The 20,885-nt window shown below is 45.5% G+C and overlaps 1 protein-coding gene across 1 annotated transcript in view; it reads left to right on the forward strand.

Annotated features, from left to right (window-relative positions):
* Positions 1-20,885, forward strand: part of ttn.1 (titin, tandem duplicate 1) — a gene marked incomplete at its 3' end in the record, with an annotated part of 89,028 nt that overhangs the window by 65,169 nt on the left and 2,974 nt on the right. The window contains exons 110-137 of the mRNA XM_084442757.1: positions 38-340; positions 774-1,079; positions 1,179-2,945; positions 3,081-3,374; positions 3,477-3,761; positions 3,902-4,201; positions 4,316-6,382; positions 6,468-6,770; positions 6,940-7,245; positions 7,347-7,637; positions 7,737-8,036; positions 8,182-8,487; positions 8,606-8,908; positions 9,015-9,296; positions 9,424-10,017; positions 10,113-10,400; positions 10,544-10,843; positions 10,938-11,240; positions 11,361-11,663; positions 11,759-12,343; positions 12,538-12,840; positions 12,935-13,234; positions 13,456-14,031; positions 14,194-14,499; positions 14,609-15,199; positions 15,354-19,037; positions 19,140-20,542; positions 20,666-20,822. Coding sequence (XP_084298883.1) covers positions 38-340; positions 774-1,079; positions 1,179-2,945; positions 3,081-3,374; positions 3,477-3,761; positions 3,902-4,201; positions 4,316-6,382; positions 6,468-6,770; positions 6,940-7,245; positions 7,347-7,637; positions 7,737-8,036; positions 8,182-8,487; positions 8,606-8,908; positions 9,015-9,296; positions 9,424-10,017; positions 10,113-10,400; positions 10,544-10,843; positions 10,938-11,240; positions 11,361-11,663; positions 11,759-12,343; positions 12,538-12,840; positions 12,935-13,234; positions 13,456-14,031; positions 14,194-14,499; positions 14,609-15,199; positions 15,354-19,037; positions 19,140-20,542; positions 20,666-20,822 — 17,106 coding nt within the window. The remainder of the gene's footprint in view (positions 1-37; positions 341-773; positions 1,080-1,178; positions 2,946-3,080; positions 3,375-3,476; positions 3,762-3,901; positions 4,202-4,315; positions 6,383-6,467; positions 6,771-6,939; positions 7,246-7,346; positions 7,638-7,736; positions 8,037-8,181; positions 8,488-8,605; positions 8,909-9,014; positions 9,297-9,423; positions 10,018-10,112; positions 10,401-10,543; positions 10,844-10,937; positions 11,241-11,360; positions 11,664-11,758; positions 12,344-12,537; positions 12,841-12,934; positions 13,235-13,455; positions 14,032-14,193; positions 14,500-14,608; positions 15,200-15,353; positions 19,038-19,139; positions 20,543-20,665; positions 20,823-20,885) is intronic.

Raw genomic sequence — 20,885 nt, forward strand, 5'->3', positions numbered from 1 at the left:
TTCTTTGCTCTATGTCCTCTTTATACACATTTCACAGTAACACCTGGACAGCCTCACACTCCTGATGTGACTTCTACCACCAAGTCATCCATGGTAGTTGTATGGGACAAACCAGGTGTGGATGGTGGAAGTCCAATTACTGGTTATTACCTGGAGAGGCGTGACAAGAAGAGTCTTCGCTGGATTAAAGTCTTCAAAGATCCAATCAGTGACATCACTCAGAAGGTGTTCCATCTGACAGAAGGAAATGAGTATCAGTACCGAGTGTGTGCCATTAACAAGGCTGGAGAAGGGCCCTTCTCAGATGTTTCTGATTACTTCAAGGCAGCCAATCCAGTTGGTAAGCAGAAATCTTTAGACCAATATTTGTCAGCAGCACAAGAGATGTTCAGTGCCTATAGAGAGTATACACTCCTTTCCAAAATATTCACCATTAGATGTGCCAGCATGGATCAAACCTTTTACACCGTTAATTATTGTAACTTATAACTTCCATGTAAGAAATAAATCAACACATTTGTGAAAAATAATTACAAATATAGAACTAGTATCTTGGTTGGGTAAGTGGCAATAATGCTTTAGCTCATGTGCAACCAACTGTCTTCAAAATCACACATCAACTTACCCTACCTGTGTAAGATTGTAGTGATGCTGATCATTGCAGAATACAAGGAACAGTTTTGTGTGGTCTAAATTATGACATGACACCTTCACAAGTTAGCTATGTAGACCTACTGTATCTAAATGGAATTTATCATTATTTTTTTTATCAGAAACACCAGATGAGCCCTGCAAGCTCAAAGTGGTTGACTCCACCAAGACTTCCATCACTCTTGGGTGGTCGAAGCCAGAATATGATGGAGGCAGCGAGATCATCAGCTACGTGGTTGAAAAAATGGTTGAAGGTGAGGCGGACTGGACAGTCATCAGCATCAAGGGAGAAGTAAGGACTACAGAGTATGTGGCCTATGACCTCAAACCTGATGTAAACTACTACTTCCGTGTATCGGCTGTGAATTGTGCTGGACGTGGAGAGCCCCTTGAGATGACTGAGCCTGTGCAAGCTAAGGATATCCTGGGTAAGTGACCACATTTAATTAAACTTCATGTAAAACATGAACAGTTGGTTTTGTTTCCTACTAATTTAATGTCTGCCATCTGTCTTGTGATCCTTACAGAGGAGGCTCAAGTTGACCCAGACGTTGCCATGAGAAGTCACTACATTGTTAAAGCAGGAAAGGATGTGGAGATCACAGTTCCTCTTAAGGGCAGACCTGCCCCTACTGCCTCTTGGTCAAAAGGAGAGCAGAGCATTGACAATGTTCCCAAATATATGATTCACCACACTGACACCACATCAGTACTACGTATGTCTGAAGTAACAAGGAATGACACAGGGAAATATACAGTAAAGATTGAGAATGGCGTGGGAGAGCCCAAAACACTGACATTGTCTGTGAAGGTACAAGACTCACCGTCTGCCTGCAGAAACCTGTTGTTGAAGAATGTCACTCGTGGCAAAGTCACTATGTGCTGGGAAGTGCCTCTCCTTGATGGTGGGGCTGAAATCACTAATTTCATCATTGAGAAGAGAGACTCATCCAAGAGAGCATATTCCTGCGTGACAAACAAGTGTACAGACACAACATACACCATTGAAGACCTCTCAGAGAAGACATCCTACTTCTTCCGTGTGTCAGCAGAGAATGAGAATGGCGTTGGAGATCCTTGCGATACAGCTGAACCAGTGAAGGCAACAGAAACTCCTGGTCCAATCAAAGACTTGTCCATGAAGGATTCCTCAAAGACCTCTGTGACATTACAGTGGGTGAAGCCTGATTATGACGGCGGCAGCATCATTACTGAATATGTCATTGAGAAGAGACTCAAGGACCAAGAAGAATGGGCAGCAGCTGGCACCAGCAAACAATGTGAATATGTGGTCTCAAAACTGAAAGAGCTCACACATATGCACTTCAGAGTGTGCTCCAAAAATGAGAAGGGACAAGGTGACTTCACTGAAATAGGACCTATTGAGGTCAAGGACTATATAATTCAACCAGAAGCCAGTCTTGAGGACTACCCAGACAGCAGGGTCAGTGTGCGCTTGGGTCATAATGTGCATATTGAGTTGCCATATAAGGGCAAGCCCAGACCAGGCATCTTGTGGCTGAAGGATAATCTACCTCTGAAGGAAGGTGAGCAGGTGCGCTTCAAGAAAACAGAAAACAAAGCTACTCTAATGATCAAGAATGTGACAAAAGACAATGAAGGCAAATACACATTAACCCTGGATAACAAGGTCAGCAGGAAGTCCTTCCACATTCATGTCATTACACTCGGACCACCATCCAAGCCTATTGGACCCATTAACCTGGATGAGGTTAGAGCAGAGAGCATCATGATATCCTGGGAAGAGCCTAATGACGACGGAGGCGGAGATATCACAGGCTACAGTGTAGAGAAACGCGATACCACTCAGACTGACTGGAAGATGGCTTGCTCCAGTGTTACTGGAACATCCTTCAAGATACTCAATCTGATTAAGGGAACGCAATACCAATTCAGAGTGTGTGCTGAGAATAGGTATGGAGTCAGCGAGCCACTGATCTCACAGAACGTCATTGCCAAACACCTGTTTAGACCACCAGGCCCACCAGGAAAGCCTGTGGTGTACAATGTGACCAATGATGGAATGACCATTCAGTGGGAGACCCCCATCTATGACGGTGGCACACCCATTCAAGGCTACAACGTAGAGAAGAAGGAGAAGAACAGTATTATGTGGCAGAAGGTCAACACTGTTCTGATCACTGAAAGAGACTACAGGATCCACGGTCTTATTGAGGGTCTGGAGTATCAGTTCAGAGTCTACGCTAAGAATGATGCTGGAGTCAGCCGCTTCAGTGATGAAAGCAACTATACTATGGCCGTCTCTCCAGTTGGTAAGTTCTAATTCAGACCAAAATCCACAAGTGTGGAATACATACATATACATCTAAAAACATAAACAAATGAAAATAAAATGTCTGCAAATACTCTTATTTTATTGAAAATGTAAATCTGTTTTCCTATTTCAGATCCTCCTGGCCAGCCTGACTACACTGATGTTACTAGCAATTCAGTATCACTGAAATGGGATGCACCCAAGCATGATGGAGGAAGCAAGATCGTAGCCTACAACGTTGAGAAACGTCAAGGACAGGGCCGCTGGTTGAAGAGCAACTTCACTGATGTTCATGACTGCAACTTCACAGTGGCTGGACTGGCTTGCAATGAACGCTATGAATTTAGAGTGATTGCAAGAAATGCAATGGGCACCGTGAGTCCACCCTCTCAGTCATCTGGCTATATTGTGGTCAGAGATGAAAGTGGTAAGTGAATACACAATTTTTTATTTATATACATCGTCCACTGAATTATTATGCTTTCTATCATACAAAATGTCTTACTCATTTCCCATTCTGTTTTTCCAGTTGCTCCACAAATTGAGTTTGGACCTGAGTACTTTGAGGGTCTCACAGTCAAGGCTGGAGACAACATAAGGCTGAAGGTTAGCATTACTGGACGCCCATCACCCAAGGTTGTGTGGTATAGAGATGGTGTGGAGATCACCAAGAAGATGATGGATATCATTACAGTCGCTGGATCAAGCACACTGTTTGTCCGTGATTCTGACCGCAGTCACCGCGGTGTTTACACTGTGGAAGCTACCAACAGTTCTGGAAGCAAGAAAGAGAATATTAATGTCCAAGTCCATGGTAAGTTTTTGTTTCATCATCTGAATATTCAAAATACTGTGACCCCCCCCCCCCCACACACACACACACACATCATTCCAGGCAGGAGAACTTCCTCAAATAACATTTGAAAATATTATTCTCTTCTTTCTGTGATATAGATACACCTGGGGAACCAGTAGGACCCATCACTTTCTCCAATATCTCTGAAGGCAAGGTGACCCTCTCCTGGAACCCACCTGAGAATGATGGTTGCTCTGACATCTCTCATTACATTATTGAGAAGCGTGAGACCTCAAAGATTTCATGGGCACTTGTTGAAGATCATTGTGAGAAGTCCACCTACAATGCCAGCAAGCTGATCAAGACCAATGAGTACCAGTTCCGTGTTTCTGCTGTCAACTACTTTGGGGTTGGCAGAGCTCTGGACTCCAGCCCCATCATTGCACAGATGCAATACAGTAAGTCAGAGTGGGAACATTTGGATTTTAAAGCAACAATAGGCCTATGCTCAAATGATATGGCTCAAACAGGGAGTGTTGACTGACTTAATGTTTAAACTATGTTTCCCACAGCTGTTCCAGATGCCCCAGGCACTCCTGACTCCACTGCAGTGACTGGAGAAAGTATCACACTGGCATGGACACCGCCCACATCAGATGGAGGAAATCCCATCCAGAGCTACATTGTGGAGAAACGTGAGAAGAAGACTGTGCGCTGGGTGAAGGTCATGACTAGGAAGCCCATCATCGAGACTGCTCACAAAGTAGACCATCTGACCGAGAACATGGAGTATGAGTTCCGTGTGATGGCAGTGAATGATGCTGGCATTGGAGCTCCCAGCAACATATCCATGTCCATTAAAGCGAGCGAGCCCAGGGATATTCCATGTGCTCCATCTGTGATTAATGTGGCAGATTCTACAGATACATCCATCAGTCTGGAATGGACCAGGCCCGCAGATGACGGTGGCATGGAGATTCATGGTTACATCATTGAGATGTGCAAGGGAGCTGAAGAGGAATGGCACAGAGTCAATGAGCAGCTCTGCTTCAATACTATGTATACCGCAACCGGTTTGGAGACTGGTGCAGAATACAAGTTCCGCGTTGCTGCTGTTAACAGTATTGGTAAAGGAGAGGAACTAGAAATCCCTGAACCAGCAAAGGCTGTAGATAGACTGACAGAACCTGTGGTTGATATTGACGCCACTTTCAGACAGACACACATTGTGAAGAGCGGTGGTACTGTCTGCCTCCGGATTGCCTTCAGGGGCAAACCAACCCCCACAGCCCAATGGATAAAGGAGGATGGAGAGCTGGGTGTCATGACAGATATCACTTCTACAGAGAACAGCAGTGCTTTGACTATTGAGAACTGCACCAGATACGACTCTGGCAAATACACAATTTCCCTTGAGAACAGCAGTGGCAGTAAGGCTATTACATTCACTGTGAAGGTGATGGATACCCCTGGGCCTCCAGGACTTCTAACCTTCAAGGAAGTCTCCAGAGGAGCACTCACATTGGTCTGGGAACCTCCCGCTAAGGATGGAGGAGCCCGGATCCACCATTACATTGTGGAGAGGCGTGAGGCTAGCCGCCGCAGCTGGCAACAGTCTGGAGGCAAGTGCACTCAGCCGATCCTCAGAATCAGTGACCTGCTGGAGGGAGTCCCATACTTCTTCAGAGTCTCGGCAGAAAACCAGAATGGCCTGGGTGAGGCTTATGAAATGCCAGATCCAGTCATTGCCACTGCAGAGCCTGCAGCACCCAAAAGACTGGACATTCTGGACACCACAGATAGCACAGCAACTCTGGCCTGGCTGAAACCCGAGCATGATGGTGGCAGCCGAATCCAGGCCTTTGTTATTGAGACAAAAGCTCAGGGCACAGATGCCTGGGTTGTTGGTGGCAGCACCAAAAGCCTGAGCATGGTGGTCGAGGGTTTGGCCGAGAACACAGAGTATGAATTCCGTGTCAAAGCAAAGAATGATGCAGGCTTCAGTGAGCCTAGAGAGGCCATGGCTTCAGTCATTATTAAAGAGCCACGAATTGAGCCCACAGCTGATCTCAGTGAAATCTCTAACCAGCTGATCACATGTAAGAATGGTGACACCTTCACCATTGATGTTCCAATCAGTGGCAGACCAGCTCCTAAGATCACCTGGAAGCTTGAGGAGATGAGGCTGAAAAATTCAGACAGGGTAACCATCAAGAAATCAAAGGACAGGACCACACTGTCTGTCAAGGACGCCATGAGGGGTGATGGTGGTAGATACTTCCTCACCCTAGAAAATGTGGCAGGAACAAAGACTTTCACCATCACTGTCAATGTTATTGGAAGACCTAGTCCTCCCACAGGGCCCATTGCGATCTCCAGCATCACCTCTGAGTCCTGTGTGATTAAATGGGAAGAACCAGAGGATGACGGGGGAACTGACATCACCAACTACATTGTTGAGAAGCGTGAATCTGGCTCCACTGCCTGGCAGCTTATCAACTCCAGTGTGAAACGCACAACACTGCATGTGTCACACTTGACCAAATACATGCAGTACACTTTCCGTGTCTGTGCTGAAAACAGATTCGGTGTGAGCAAGTCTACTGAGTCTGAGACCATTGTGGCTGAGCATCCATATGGTGAGTGCAACTTGTTTTATTATCTTCTACATACTACTTATGAGAGAATAGTTTGATATAAAGCTGATTTACTTTTTACCTACAGGCCCTCCTGGCGCACCCACAAGACCTGAGGTGTTTGGCGTGACAGCTACAACCATGAGCATCAAGTGGGAAGAGCCTTACCATGACGGTGGCAGCAAGGTGACAGGCTACTGGATAGAGAAGAAGGAGAGAAACATCATCCTGTGGGTGAGGGAGAACAAGACCCCATGCTTCGAGTGCAACTACAGAGTAGAGGGGCTGGTAGAGGGACTGGAGTACCAGTTCAGAGTCTATGCAATGAATAGTGCTGGCCTGAGCAAAGCCAGTGAGGCATCGAAGAGGCAGGTGGCTCAGAACCCAGTTGGTGAGTATATTCAGATATCTATAAACTGTACTTAGATTAGTATTTACTTAGAGTTAGGACATTTGTGACTCATTAATGCAGTGGTCTTTCAATATCCAAAATGTAAACAGTGGAGAAAATACATGCTCTGACTGGGAAAATGACACATTTATATGTCTATCATCCCTAGATCCTCCTGGTAAACCAGAAGTTACAAATGTGTCAGGATCTACGGTATCCATCAAATGGTCTACTCCTCTGAATGATGGTGGCAGTCCTATTGTTGGTTACATTGTGGAGCGTAAGCCATACACCATCACTGGTGAGGGCCGCTGGCTGAAGTGTAACTACACCAATGTGACAGAGAACAACTTCACCATCACAGCCCTGGGAGAAGGAGAGGTCTATGAGTTCCGTGTCATCGCGAAGAATGCCAATCAAGTGTTCAGCACACCATCTTTGTCTTCTGGGGCCGTGACATGCAAATCAGAATATGGTTAGACACACACTTCTTACAGCACTAATTATAAACATTAAAGTAAAATTTAAGTCAGTAATAATTTCATTAAATCACCACTCATTATCTTTTTCTCACAGCCCCTCCAAAGGCGGAATTAGACAGCAAGCTTCAGGCAGACATTGTTACCATTAGAGCTGGCGCAGACCTGGTTCTGGATGCTGCTATTGGTGGCAGACCTGACCCCAAGGCCGCCTGGGCCAAGGGAGAAAGGGAGCTGGAGCTGTGTGAGAAGTACTCTCTGCAGTACACCAGCACCAGGGCATTGGCCATAATTAAGTTCTGCGACAGAGATGACACTGGAAAGTACATCCTCACTGTCAAGAACGCTAGTGGGGTCAAGACCGCTGAGGTTAATGTAAAAGTACTTGGTAAGTATAAAAATGGAGATGAGAAAAAACACAATTAAGACAAATAGTTAACATTAATCACACATTCTCATCATTTAATTATTCATTTTTTGCTTTCAGATACACCTGGAGTTTGCGAGGACAAGATTACCATCAGCAACATCAAAGAGGAGTCATGTGCACTCTCTTGGAAACCTCCTCTGGAGGACGGTGGTGACGAGGTGACTCACTACATTGTTGAAAGGCGTGACACCAACAGGCTGAATTGGGTGATCATAGATGCAGAGTGCAAGGCTCTGACCTGTAATATCACCAGACTCTTTAAGAACACAGAGTACCTCTTCCGAGTGAGAGGAGTCAACAAGTATGGCTCTGGTGTTCTACTGCAGTCTGAACCTATCATTGCCAGAAACACATTCAGTAAGTACGACTACTCACATTTTATTATATTACCAATATATTGCTAATTAATATTACAGAGATATCAAGAGTCACCATACATGTTTACTTATTAGAGTAGCTAAAAATGGTACACTGATATTTCCTTTTTATTGTTCTATTCCAGCTGTGCCATCTCCACCAGGAGCTCCAGATATTCTGGCTGTCGGTAAGGACTTCGCCACCATTGAGTGGCTGAAATCAGAAAGTGATGGTGGGAGTGAGATCACCCATTACCTCGTAGAGAAACATGAGAAGAAGAGTGCCAGGTGGATAAAAGTGAACAGAGACGGTGCCCTTCTGGACACAACCCTCAAGATTACAGGCCTCCAGGAAGGCAACATCTACCAGTTCCGTGTGACAGCCATGAACAGGGCTGGGGAGAGTGAACCCAGCGAGGTTTCTGTCTATGCTGTCTGCAGAGTGCCCACAGGTAAGTCCTTATTACTAATCCATTGGACAGAACACTGTTGCTGAAAGTACTACTGTACCTGATTTGTTAGTGTGCTATCACAGAATCATCAATAATTTTCACTGTGTTTATCCATCAGGTACCCCAGGTCCTCCATCAATGCCCCGCATCACCGACACCACCAAGGACAGCATCAGCCTGGCCTGGTCACGACCGATTGAAGATGGAGGCGCTGATGTCATTGGCTACATCCTGGAGATGCAGGAAGAGGGAGCTGAGGATTGGACCAAGGCCCACGAGAAGACGTTAAGAGGCACAGAGCATGTTGTTACTGGCCTCACAGCTGGAAAAAAATACTACTTTGCAATTGCTGGAATCAATGTCAATGGAACTGGCGACTTCAGTGAGCCCTGCGCAGAGACTGAGCCAGTCGAGAGAATTGGTACATTTTCATATTTGAACCACTTGATATCATTGAAAGTTTCACTCTCTGAACTCTGAGCATGTTGAGTAGCTGTGAGATGAACAAATGCATGTTTTCTTTACAGAAACTCCTGACCTGGAGTTGGACGATGATCTGAAGAAGACTATCTGCCTGAGAGCTGGAGGCTCCCTCAAGTTATTTGTCACTGTGACAGGACGACCAATTCCTTCCATCACCTGGAGCAAGCCTGATGTTGACCTCCAGAACCGTGGTTTCATTGAAATCACAAATACCTCTACAACTCTCATTATTGACAAAGTGCACCGCTATGATGCAGGCAAATACACTATTGATGCTGAGAATCAATCTGGCAAGAAATCTGCTACCATTCTTGTCAAGATCTATGGTAAGATTGAATATATGGTATAGATTATGTGAATGCAATGTCACATGCACTGTTACTGTGTAATAGTACAGTAGTTACTGGTCAGAAGTGGATAGGTACTGTTAACTTAATTTGTTATCCGATTCAGATACTCCTGGCCCAACTGGACCAATCAAGATCAAGGAGCTCACAAAGGACTCTGCCCTCATTGCTTGGGATCCCCCAACTGTCGATGGTGGGGCACCCGTGAACAACTACATCATTGAGAGGCGAGAAGCATCAATGAGAGCCTACAAAACAGTAACATCCAAGTGCAACAAGACATCCTACAAGATCACTGGACTCATGGAGGGAATGATGTATTACTTCAGAGTCTTACCTGAGAATCTCTATGGAGTGGGAGAACCATGTGAAACCCCTGATGTAGTGTTGGTGTGTGAGGTCCCCCTGCCTCCAACCAAACTGGAGGTGGTGGATGTCACCAAGACCACAGTGACACTTGGATGGGAGAAACCAGAGTATGATGGCGGCAACAGACTGACAGGCTATGTCATTGAAGCCTGCAAATTCGGTAATGACAAATGGATGAAGGTAGCAACATTGAAGACAACAGCGTTTGAGCACACCATAGTCTCTCTGAATGAGAATGAGCAGTATTTGTTCAGAATCAGAGCTGTTAACAGCAGAGGAGCAAGCGAGCCAAAGGAGATCGCCACAGCTATCACAGTCCAAGATCAAAGGGGTATAATTTTCATTTCATATAAACATAACACATTTTCTAAATAATGTGTAATAAAAATGATTAATATGTCTAAATACAATGTTTCACTTTCACAGTTCTGCCTAAGATAGATCTCTCCAGTATTCCCCAGAAGGTTGTGAATGTTCTGGCTGGAAAACCACTTGAGCTGGACTTGCCACTGATCGGCAGACCCCCTCCAGTTTGCTCATGGTACTTTGGAGACAAAAAAATGAGAGCCACCGATCATGTGAAGATTATGACCACTGGAAAGTTCACTAAGCTGACTGTGCTGGATACGACCATCGATGACACTGGTGAATATACACTTGAAGTGAAGAACCTCACAGGAGTTGTCACAGAGATCATCAAAGTCATTATTCTTGGTAAGTACAATTACATAGCAAAGATGACTCAATTTACATTGCAAAAAGATCCTTACAAAATAGCAGAAACAAATAGTATCACATCAGTGTACATATATAATCAAATAACAAATAATGTTTGCAATTGTGTTTCTATTTTCTAGATAAACCTGATGAACCTAAGGGACCAATAAGGTTTGATGAAGTTGATGCGACTTCAGTGACATGCAGTTGGGATCCTCCAGAGAGGGATGGAGGCGCTCCTATCAGTGGCTACATTGTTGAGCAGCGTGATGCTCACCGCCCTGGATGGGTGCCCGTCTCCGACTCGGTCAGCAGGCCAATATTCAAGTTTGACAGACTCACAGAGGGAGATGAATATGTGTTCCGTGCTGCAGCAATCAATCGCTACGGCACTGGAGGATTCTTGCAGTCTGAGGTTGTGATGTGCAAGAGTGCGACAAGTAAGAATTGTGATAAAACATAAAACATACATACATGTAAATGTTATTCAACCAGGAGAGGTATAGGAATATCATTCTCACTCTTAATCTGCAGACATCCCTGGACCTCCCGGCAGACCAACAGTGTTTGATGTGTCTCGTGATGGAATGACCATCGCCTGGCTCCCACCAGATGAAGATGGTGGATCAGAGGTGTCTGGATACATCATTGAGCGCAAGGAGGTCAGGTCCGACAGATGGGTGCGTGCCAACAAGAACCCAGTGACAATGACCAGATACAGATCTACAGATCTGATTGAAGGCCTGGAGTATGAACACAGAGTGACAGCCATCAATGCCAGAGGTGTTGGCAAACCCAGTCTGCTCTCAAAACCAGCAGTGGCAAATGACCCTATTGGTATGAAGATCAATTCAACTAAATATTATGTTACAGCTTCAGAAATAACATTAATAACTTAAGTTGCAAATGTAATGTTTTCAAAACATAAAAATAGTATGTATTTCTTTATCTTCACAGATCCACCTGGCTCCCCACAGAATCCCAGAGTCACAGATACGACAAAGTCCTCTGTGTCTCTGGCCTGGAGTCCACCTGATGATGAGGGGGATGCCAGGATTTCTGGCTACCTGATTGAGATGCAGAAGGTCGGCCAGTTCACCTGGATTAAATGCAATACAACACCTTCTCTGATCTGTGAATACACTCTGACACAAATGCCCCAAGGAGAGGAGTTCAAGTTCCGCGTGTTGGCCTGCAATGCTGGCGGATCTGGAGAGCCCGCTGAAGTACCAGGGACGGTTAAAATCACAGAGATGCTTGGTAAGATTATAATATAATAAATACAGACCAGTTTTACAGGTTTATTTTCGTATAAATTTGTGAACCACTCTGATCACTACTTTCTACATTTTCAGAATCTCCAGATTATGACCTGGAGCTCAAATACAAGGATGTGTTTGTGGTCAGGCAGGGAGGAGTTGTCAAACTCTCTGTGCCCATCAAGGGTAAACCAGTCCCTGCATGCAAGTGGACGAAGGATGGCTCTGCTGTTTGTGAGAGGGCCATGATTGCTTGCTCTGAAGATGTCACTGAGCTTGTGATCAAAGATGCAGACAGGACTGACTCGGGTGTCTACGACCTTCTGCTGGAGAATAGGGTTGGGAAGAAGGTCGCTCACATCAAGGTGAAGGTCATAAGCCGTCCTAGCGCTCCAGAAGGTCCACTCAAATTTGACGACATTCAAACCAACTCTGTCAGAGTGAGCTGGAAACCCCCCACAGACGACGGTGGCACAGAGATCCTCGGATACATTGTTGAGAGACGCAAGGTTACCAGAGCAGCATGGTACACTGTGGATTCCAGAGTGGTTGATACATGTCTGGTGGTCAAGGGACTGAAGGAGGGTGTGGAGTACCACTTCAAGGTGACAGCTGAGAACAAGTTTGGTATCAGCGGATCTTTGAAGTCAGAGGAACCCCTCGTACCAAAGACTCGACTTTGTGAGTAATTATTTCCCTACATGTATCAGTTCTTTATTCAATAAAACTGAGTGTTATTCTGATATTTATAAACACATTTTTATACATATTACCATATTTAGTTTATAGCTCACAAACATTGGAAATACGGAGTTAGTAGTTATGAGTAAGTAATAAAGACAAACATTAACTGAAAATGTTTCTATCATAAACAGGTCCTCCCGAGCCCTCAAGCACCCCTCCAGAGATCATGGACGTCACAAAGAGCTCAGTGGCCCTCTCCTGGTCCAGGCCAAAGGACGATGGTGGCTCTGGCATTACTGGATACTTTGTTGAGTACAAAGAAGTGTCCTCTGAGACATGGGTGCGTCATGACACCAAGGTTGTATCAACCATGTTTACTCTGCCTGGACTCACTCCTGATGCCGAGTATCAGTTCCGTGTTGTTGCTGTCAATGACATTGGACAGAGTGAAGCAGGGTCTGCATCTGATTCATTAACATGCAAAGATCCATTCGGTGAGTTACAACTTCGGTGAGACAATGTGTGACAATGTAAATTTGCATTGAGCTATGATGTGTTAACAATTGCTTTCTACCCCGTTTTTCCCAGACAAACCAAGCCAACCCGGCGAGATCGACACAGTCACTGTTGCAAACAACTCCATTAGCATCCGCTGGCAGGTGCCAGAATGTGATGGTGGAAAAGAGATACTTGGTTACTGGGTAGAGTACAGGAAGTCTGCAGAGAGCACTTGGAAGAAGTGCAATAAGCAGCGTCATAAGGAGCGAGAGTACACCATGGGTGCTCTAGCCGAAGCCACTGAGTATGAGTTCAGAGTGTTCGCTGAAAATGAAACAGGAATCAGCAGGCCACGTAGAACAGCTACATGCATCAAAACTAAACTGAGTGGTACGTAAGCAAAGAAATTAATTCAATTGTAAGGGGGGATAAAATGACAAAATGACATAATTTGTTGTGTGGTTACTGTAGCACACAACAAACTACAAACAAACTGTAGTACACAATACACTTTATATTGAATTCTAAAATGCAAGTATTAACTTGTTCATGCTTCTCTGGAATAATATACAATAAGATATAACAACGGATCAAATGTTCTCTATCAACAGTTGGAACTAAACCAAGTCTGAGGAAAGAAATGGATGAAGTTACAACTAAACTTGGACAACCAGCAGTTATGAAATGCCAGATTATTGGTAGACCTGTTCCCGAAATCAAATGGTACAAGGCCGGTAAGGAGATCACAGAGTCTCGTAAATATGAGACAAACTCTGATGGTCGCAACCACTCCCTGTCCATAATGACAGACCAGCAAGAGGATGAGGGAGAATACACATGCAAGGCTGTCAATGATGCAGGCGAGGCAGAGACCAGTGGTATTCTGGTGCTGGAAGCCGTCCCTCAGTTCCACCCTGACTTCCCATTGAAGGATACATACCATGCAGGCCGTGGCACTACTCTGCGACTGCATGTTGTCTACATTGGACGTCCTGAGCCCAAGATCACATGGCTCTATGGAGCTTCTACTGTAGAGCCTTCTGAGAACATCAGCATTGAGAACACAGAGTCCTACACTCACCTGGTGATCAAGAATGTCGAACGCAGGGTACATGGAGGAAAATATAGAGTCAGACTGCACAATCACTTTGGCAGAACTGACACTGCAATCAATGTTGAAATCCAAGGTATTTTTATACTCAATCAGCAAATATTAAAACAACTTTAAATGACATCTTACTATGTATTACCACACTATAGGTAGTAACCAATGTAGCAAAAATATTACCAATAATTATCTCTCGCTAGAACAATTTATAAATGTGATCTATTTTCCTGGATATTTTCAGATAAACCTGCAATGCCTGAAGGTCCTATTGTGCTTGATGCCCTGCTGAAGAACTCTGTGATCATAAGCTGGAAACCTCCCAAGGATGATGGTGGATCAATGATCACCAACTACATTGTTGAGAAGCGTGAAGACAAGGCAGAGGCACAGTGGGAGCTGGTGTCATCATCAATCAGTAGCACCAACTGTCGTGTCCCCAACCTGGTGGAAAGCGCTGGATACTTCTTCCGTGTGTGTGCTCAGAACCGTTATGGCAACAGTGAGCCATTGGAATTATCTGCTCCTATCCTCATCAAGAGCCAGCTGGGTAAGTTAAGTCTTTTGCTAAATATAAGATGAACAGGTGCACAACTATAAGAACACAAATAGACAAATATAAAAACAATATGAATTCTAACTGACTTGCTCTCACACAGATAAACCAAGCCCACCACTCCAGACAGTTGTCTCTGGAGCGACCAGTGTGTCCTGTGTGGTGTCTTGGAAGCCTCCTCTTAACGATGGTGGCTCCAAGATCAAGAGTTACTGCCTTGAGAAGAAGGAGAAGAAGGGTGAATGGACACCTGTCACCACTGATGAAATCCACCAGACTGTCTTCTCTGTCAAACGCCTTGTTGAGGGCTCAGAGTACATCTTCCGTGTGAAGTGTGAGAATCTTGGAGGAGAGAGTGAATGGAGCGTAGAATCTGCACCTGTCATTCCGAAGACAGCTGTTGAGGTCCGTGCTCCCGCCTTCAAAGAAGAGCTGAGAAGCATGAGCGTCAAATACAAGAGCAATGCTACATTTGTTTGCAAGATTATAGGACAACCTAAGCCTGTGATCAAATGGTTCAAACGTGGCAAGGAGATCCAGTCTGATGGAAAGAAACTCAAAATACAAGAATTCAAGGGAGGCTACCACCAGCTTGTTATTGCTGAGGCTGAAGAGGAAGACTCTACTGTATACCAGATCAGAGCAACAAACCAGGGAGGATCAATCTCATCCACTGTCTCTCTGGATGTTGAAGGTAAGCAACAAGTCTCCTATAATGCTATTATACTAAAGTAAAGTATAACATACTATAGTTCATAATCATACCAAAGACAAATCTTAATACATAACATTTTTAATTGGTCATAATACTACTTTTTCTTGATAATATGCAAAACCTTTGTTTGTAGTTCCTGCCCAGATTCACCTGCCCAAAAACCTGAAGGAAAAGGAGGCCATCCCTGCCCTCCGTGGAGAGGTGGTTAACATTAAGATTCCCTTCAGCGGTAAACCAGACCCTGTCATCACATGGCAGAAGGGACAAGACCTTATCGACAACAATGGAACCTATCAAGTTATTGTCACTAGATCATTCACATCGCTGGTGTTCTCCAATGGAGTGGAAATGAAAGATGCTGGTTTCTACATTGTTTGTGCCAAGAACAGATTCGGCATCGACCAACAGACAATTGAATTAGATGTTGCAGACGTGCCTGATCCACCACGTGGCCTCAAAGCCAGTGATGTCTCCAGAGACTCAGTCACTCTGAACTGGGTTGCCCCAGCCAGTGATGGTGGTAGTAAAGTAATAAGCTATATTGTGGAGAAGTGCCCCACAACAGCTGAGAGATGGGAACGCGTTACCCAGGCCCGCGACACTCACTACACTGTTATCAACCTGTTTGGAGGAACCAGCTACCAGTTCAGAGTCATTGCAGAGAATAAGTTTGGTCAGAGTGTACCATCTGAGCCAAGTGGCCCTGTTACGACAAAGGAAGACAAATCAAGAGTCCTCAGCTATGACAACGAGGTTGATGATTCTGGTCATGTGTCAAAAAGCAAAGCTCCCCATTCCAGTGCTAAGAATGTGCATGACAAGTACATGATTGCTGAAGAGCTAGGAAGAGGACAGTTTGGTATTGTTCACCGTTGTGTCGAGACCAGCTCTCAGAAGACATACATGGTCAAATTTGTTAAGGTTAAGGGTGCAGATCAAGCACTTGTCAAGAAAGAAATTGCAACACTGAATGTGACGAAACACAAGAACTTCCTGTGCCTCCATGAGTCATTCGACAGCCCTGAGGAATTAGTCATGATCTATGACTTTATCTCTGGGGTTGACATCTTTGAACGCCTTGGAACAGCCGACTTTGAGCTCACAGAGCGTGAAATTGTCAACTACATAAGACAAATTTGTGAAGCTCTTGAGTTCCTGCACAGTGCAAGTTATGGAAATTTTGACATCAAACCTGAGAACATAGTGTATACTACGAGAAAGAGCACTAACGTCAAGATTATTGAGTTTGGACAGGCAAGGCACTTGACACCAGGGGAACAGATCAAGGTGCAGTACACTAATGCTGAGTATGCAGCCCCTGAAATCCACCAGAATGACATGGTCAGCACTGTCACTGACATGTGGGCAGTTGGTGTTCTTGCGTATGTTCTTATCAGTGGACTTAATCCCTTCACCGCTGAAACTAACCAGCAAGAAATTGACAACATTTCAAATGCAGAGTACAGTTATGATGATGAAGCCTTCAAACAGGCCAGTGTTGAATCATTAGATTTCACAGACCGCCTTCTCACCAAGGACCGCAAGCACCGTATGACTGCTGCTGAAGCTTTGGGACATCCTTGGCTGACAATGCAGGTAGATCAACTCAGTGGCAGACTAATTCAGACCACTAGGCATAAGAGATATTACCAGGCTATGGTGAAGAAAGAATGGAGCACCGTTGTCTCAGCTGCTCGCATTGCCAGTGGTGGTGTTTTCAGAGCCCAGAGAGGTGTCAGTATTGCCAAAGTGAAAATTGCACCATTTGAAAATGGCCCAGTTGCTGGGCAAATCGGCCACGTTGTGGTGGAAGAGAAAGAAAATGTCAAGTTCATTTGCAACATTGAGAACTATGACAGCACCACAGAGGTGACATGGTACTGTGGTGTTAGACAGCTGGAGGCAGGTGCCAAATATGAAATCGAGTATGATGATGGCCTGGCAACCATAACAATAAATGGTGTCACCAGAGCCGATGACGGCACCTACCGATGCAAGATTGTTAATGAGTACGGTGAGGACAGTGGCTACGCTGAGCTCTTTGTCAAGGGGGTTAGATCATACCGTGACTACTTCACAACTCGTGTGGTGAAGAAGGTGAAACGTAGAGTGGACACAGCAAGACTACTTCAGAAGCCACCTGAGTTCACCTTGCCCTTGCTCAACCACACAGCTTACATAGGAGAAGATGTACGCTTTGGGGTCACCATCACTGTGCACCCTGAGCCACGCGTAATCTGGCTGAAATCTGGACAGAAGCTCATTCCTGGTGATGATAACAAAAAGTACACTTTCATCAGTGACAAGGGTCTTTATCAATTGGTGATTCACAAATTGGAGCCTGAAGATGATGCGGAGTACAGTGTTGTGGCCCGTAACAGGTTTGGCGATGACAGCTGTAAGGCTCGTCTCACTGTGGTTCCCCGCCCTCCACCAGCAGACACCACTCTGAGGCCCATGTTCAAACGCCTGCTCGCTAACGTTGAGTGTAGAGAGGGCCAGAATGTCCGCTTTGAGATCAGGGTGTCAGGATTGCCCATACTGAAGTGGGAGAAGGACGGCATGCCTTTGGCATTTGGTCCATCAATTGAAGTTATTCATGAAGGCCTAGATTACTTTGTCTTACATGTGAAAGACACCCTACTTGAGGATTCAGGCATTTACAGAGTTACCGCAACCAACTCTGCTGGATCTGCCAGTTGCCAAGCCACCCTGAAGGTAGAGCGTGTCACCCATGTGAAGAAAGAGTACCAGAGTGAGAAGGACAAAAAGAAACAAGCCGAAAAAGAAAAACTTGACAATAAAGTGAGGCTATCACAAATCCTTTCTGGTACTGAGGTCATGCCTCTTCCCGCTTTAGCACAGCAAGCTGTGAGAGAGGCAGCCACAATGTTCAAACCTGCTGTGACAACAAAGAAGGGCGAGAAAACTGAGGCTGAAGAACAGAAAGAGAAGGAGGAGAGGAAAAAGAGAGCAGACGAGAAGAGACTGCGTATGCCATACGTTGTTCCCCCGCCTCGTGTCGTCGGGCCCACTGCCCTAGAGGAGGACATGGAAATCAAACACTATGTTCCTTTCTCTGACATGAAATGGTACAAGAAGCTCAGGGATCAATATGAGTTCCCAGAGCCAATGGACAAGATCAAACAGAAGAGGATGAAACGTATCCGTCTGTCCAGATGGGAGCAGTTCTATGAGGTGCCTCTGCCAAGAATCAAAGACCAGTACAAGCCTAGGTGGCACATTCCAACGGTGACACAGGATGACCTGGAGACAGTGAGGCCAGCAAGGCATCGCACACCTTCCCCTGAGATGGAGGCCTACTACAGGATAAGGAGGAGGTCTCTTGGGGATCTCTCAGATGAGGAGCTGCTCCTGCCTGTTGATGAGTATTTGTCCATGAAGAGGACAGAGGAAGAGAGGCTTCGCCTGGAAGAAGAACTGGAGCTGGGCTTCTCTGCCTCCCCACCCAGTCTCAGCCCTGTACGCTTTGAACTGTCATCACTGCGCCATACATCACCAAGACGCATCGCATATGATGAAGAGGAGGAAGGTGAAGATGTGCCGAGGTACGACTCCTATCGAATTCCTTCTAAGTATGAGGCTGGCCCAAGCTTTATCGAGCTCCGTCAGCGCCATGACAAGGCCACATACAGACCACCAAGACAGAAACAGAGAGTGTATGAGGAGAGAGAGGACCAGGAGATGCTGCGTCCTGTTACCACAACACAGAGAATCACCTCTTATAAAAGCCAGCTTAAACACATGGAGTTTGAGGAAAAGACAAGAGTCTCAAGAAAAGAGAAAACAACTGTTCGTGTGTCAACAGTGACTGAGGGTACTTCAATGGAGGCATCTGAGCATGTTTCTGCCCCCGTTCAATTCACTCCCTCATATATTCCCGTGACACGTCCTGCAGCTAGAAAAATCCCAGCAGCTGTGACTCAACCTGAGAAGAAGAGATCCTCTACCCCGGAGAAGACCCGTCCAAGATCTCCTAGCCCTGTCTCCACTGAAAGGTCCGCCTCCAAAGAGGTGACGGTGTCTAAAGTTGACATCATGTCTAGATATGAGGCAAGAAAAGCAGCTCTGAGATCTGAGAGAAAATCAACAGAGAGGAAGTTTGAGGTTGTCACTCAGGAGCCTTTCAGCCTTGACCATGTGCCACGTGTAACAGTGAGGATGCGTTCTCACCGCGTGCCATTTGGACAGAACACCAAATTCACTCTAAACGTCCAATCGAAGCCCCAGGCTGATATCAAGTGGTACCATAATGGCACACAGATCCATGAGAGCAAGAAGTACCACATCTCTAACCTCAGTGGAGTCCTGTCTCTTCAGATCATTGACTGCCAGACAGAGGACAGTGGCACTTACCGTGTCGTCTGCACCAACGCAAAGGGAGAGGCCTCTGACTATGCCACTCTGGATGTGGCTGGCGGAGAGTACTCAACCTATGCTTCACGCCGACAAGATGAGGAGCCCCCGTCCTCATTTGTCCCAGAGATGACCAAGACGGAGGTCTACCACGTGTCCTCCAAGACAACATCCTCCTCTGAGATACAGGTGACAAAGAGCGAGACACACACGTATGAATATTCTGAAAAGGTGGAAGCTCTGCAGAAGACAACTGTAAAGAAGACAGTTGAAAAAAAGAAAACTGCACCTATAATACTGACTAAACCACAATCCCTGACTGTGTCTGAGGGCGACCTTGTTCAATTCATGTGTGATGCTGATGGAGAACCAGTGCCCAGTGTGACCTGGATGCATGAGGGCAAACTCATTTGCTCCACCAATCGTCAGCATTTGACCTCAACACTGTCCACTATTCTCGAGTCTACTTTGGAGATCACCTCAGTTGAGCAGTCAGATGAAGGCAACTATACAGTGGTGGTGGAGAACTCTGAGGGCAAGCAGGAGGTCCCCTTCAGCCTCACTATCCGCCGTGTTGAGTCCAAAGAGAAGGTTGTGGCCTCTCCTCCCAGAGTGTCCTCACCAGAACAGAGAGTTAAATCTCCTGAAGGGATCAAGTCTCCCAAAAGAATTAAGTCTCCAATCAGCTCACCCCCCAGAGTCAAATCACCACCCGCAGTCAAGTCACCACCCGCAGTCAAGTCACCACCCCCAGTCAAGTCACCACCCCCAGTCAAGTCACCACCCCCAGTCAAGTCATCTAGTGAGAAGGACATGCAAAATACCAAACCCTCCATCTCAACAGATCTCTGTGACATCACAGCAGCTTCTGACTCTATCATCAAGCTGACAGTGAAAGTAGCAGGAGATCCCAGACCAAGTGTCTCATGGATGAAGGATGGAAAGGTAATAATAGTTTCATCATCAACATTTTGATGAACTGTATCAGACACACTATGCAAGTTTCTAATTATATACCCACCATTTTGACCGAAAACTCTAACTTGGATGTACTTTTCTTATATGCAGATTCTCTCCCAGGGTGGAAAATATGAAGTTTTTGAGGAGCATGGCTCAGCACATCTTGAGATCTATGAATCTGAGATATCTGACAGTGGTGTTTACAAATGCACAGCCACCAACAGGGCTGGATCTGTATCCACATCCTGCACAGTCACTGTTCAAGGTAATCCTGTGTCCAAATTCTTTATCATAGTCAATTAGATACTTTTATCCTTGCATTATGGGA

This window comes from Borostomias antarcticus (genome assembly GCF_949987555.1).
Source record: "Borostomias antarcticus genome assembly, chromosome: 9".
NCBI lineage: Eukaryota > Metazoa > Chordata > Actinopteri > Stomiiformes > Stomiidae > Borostomias > Borostomias antarcticus.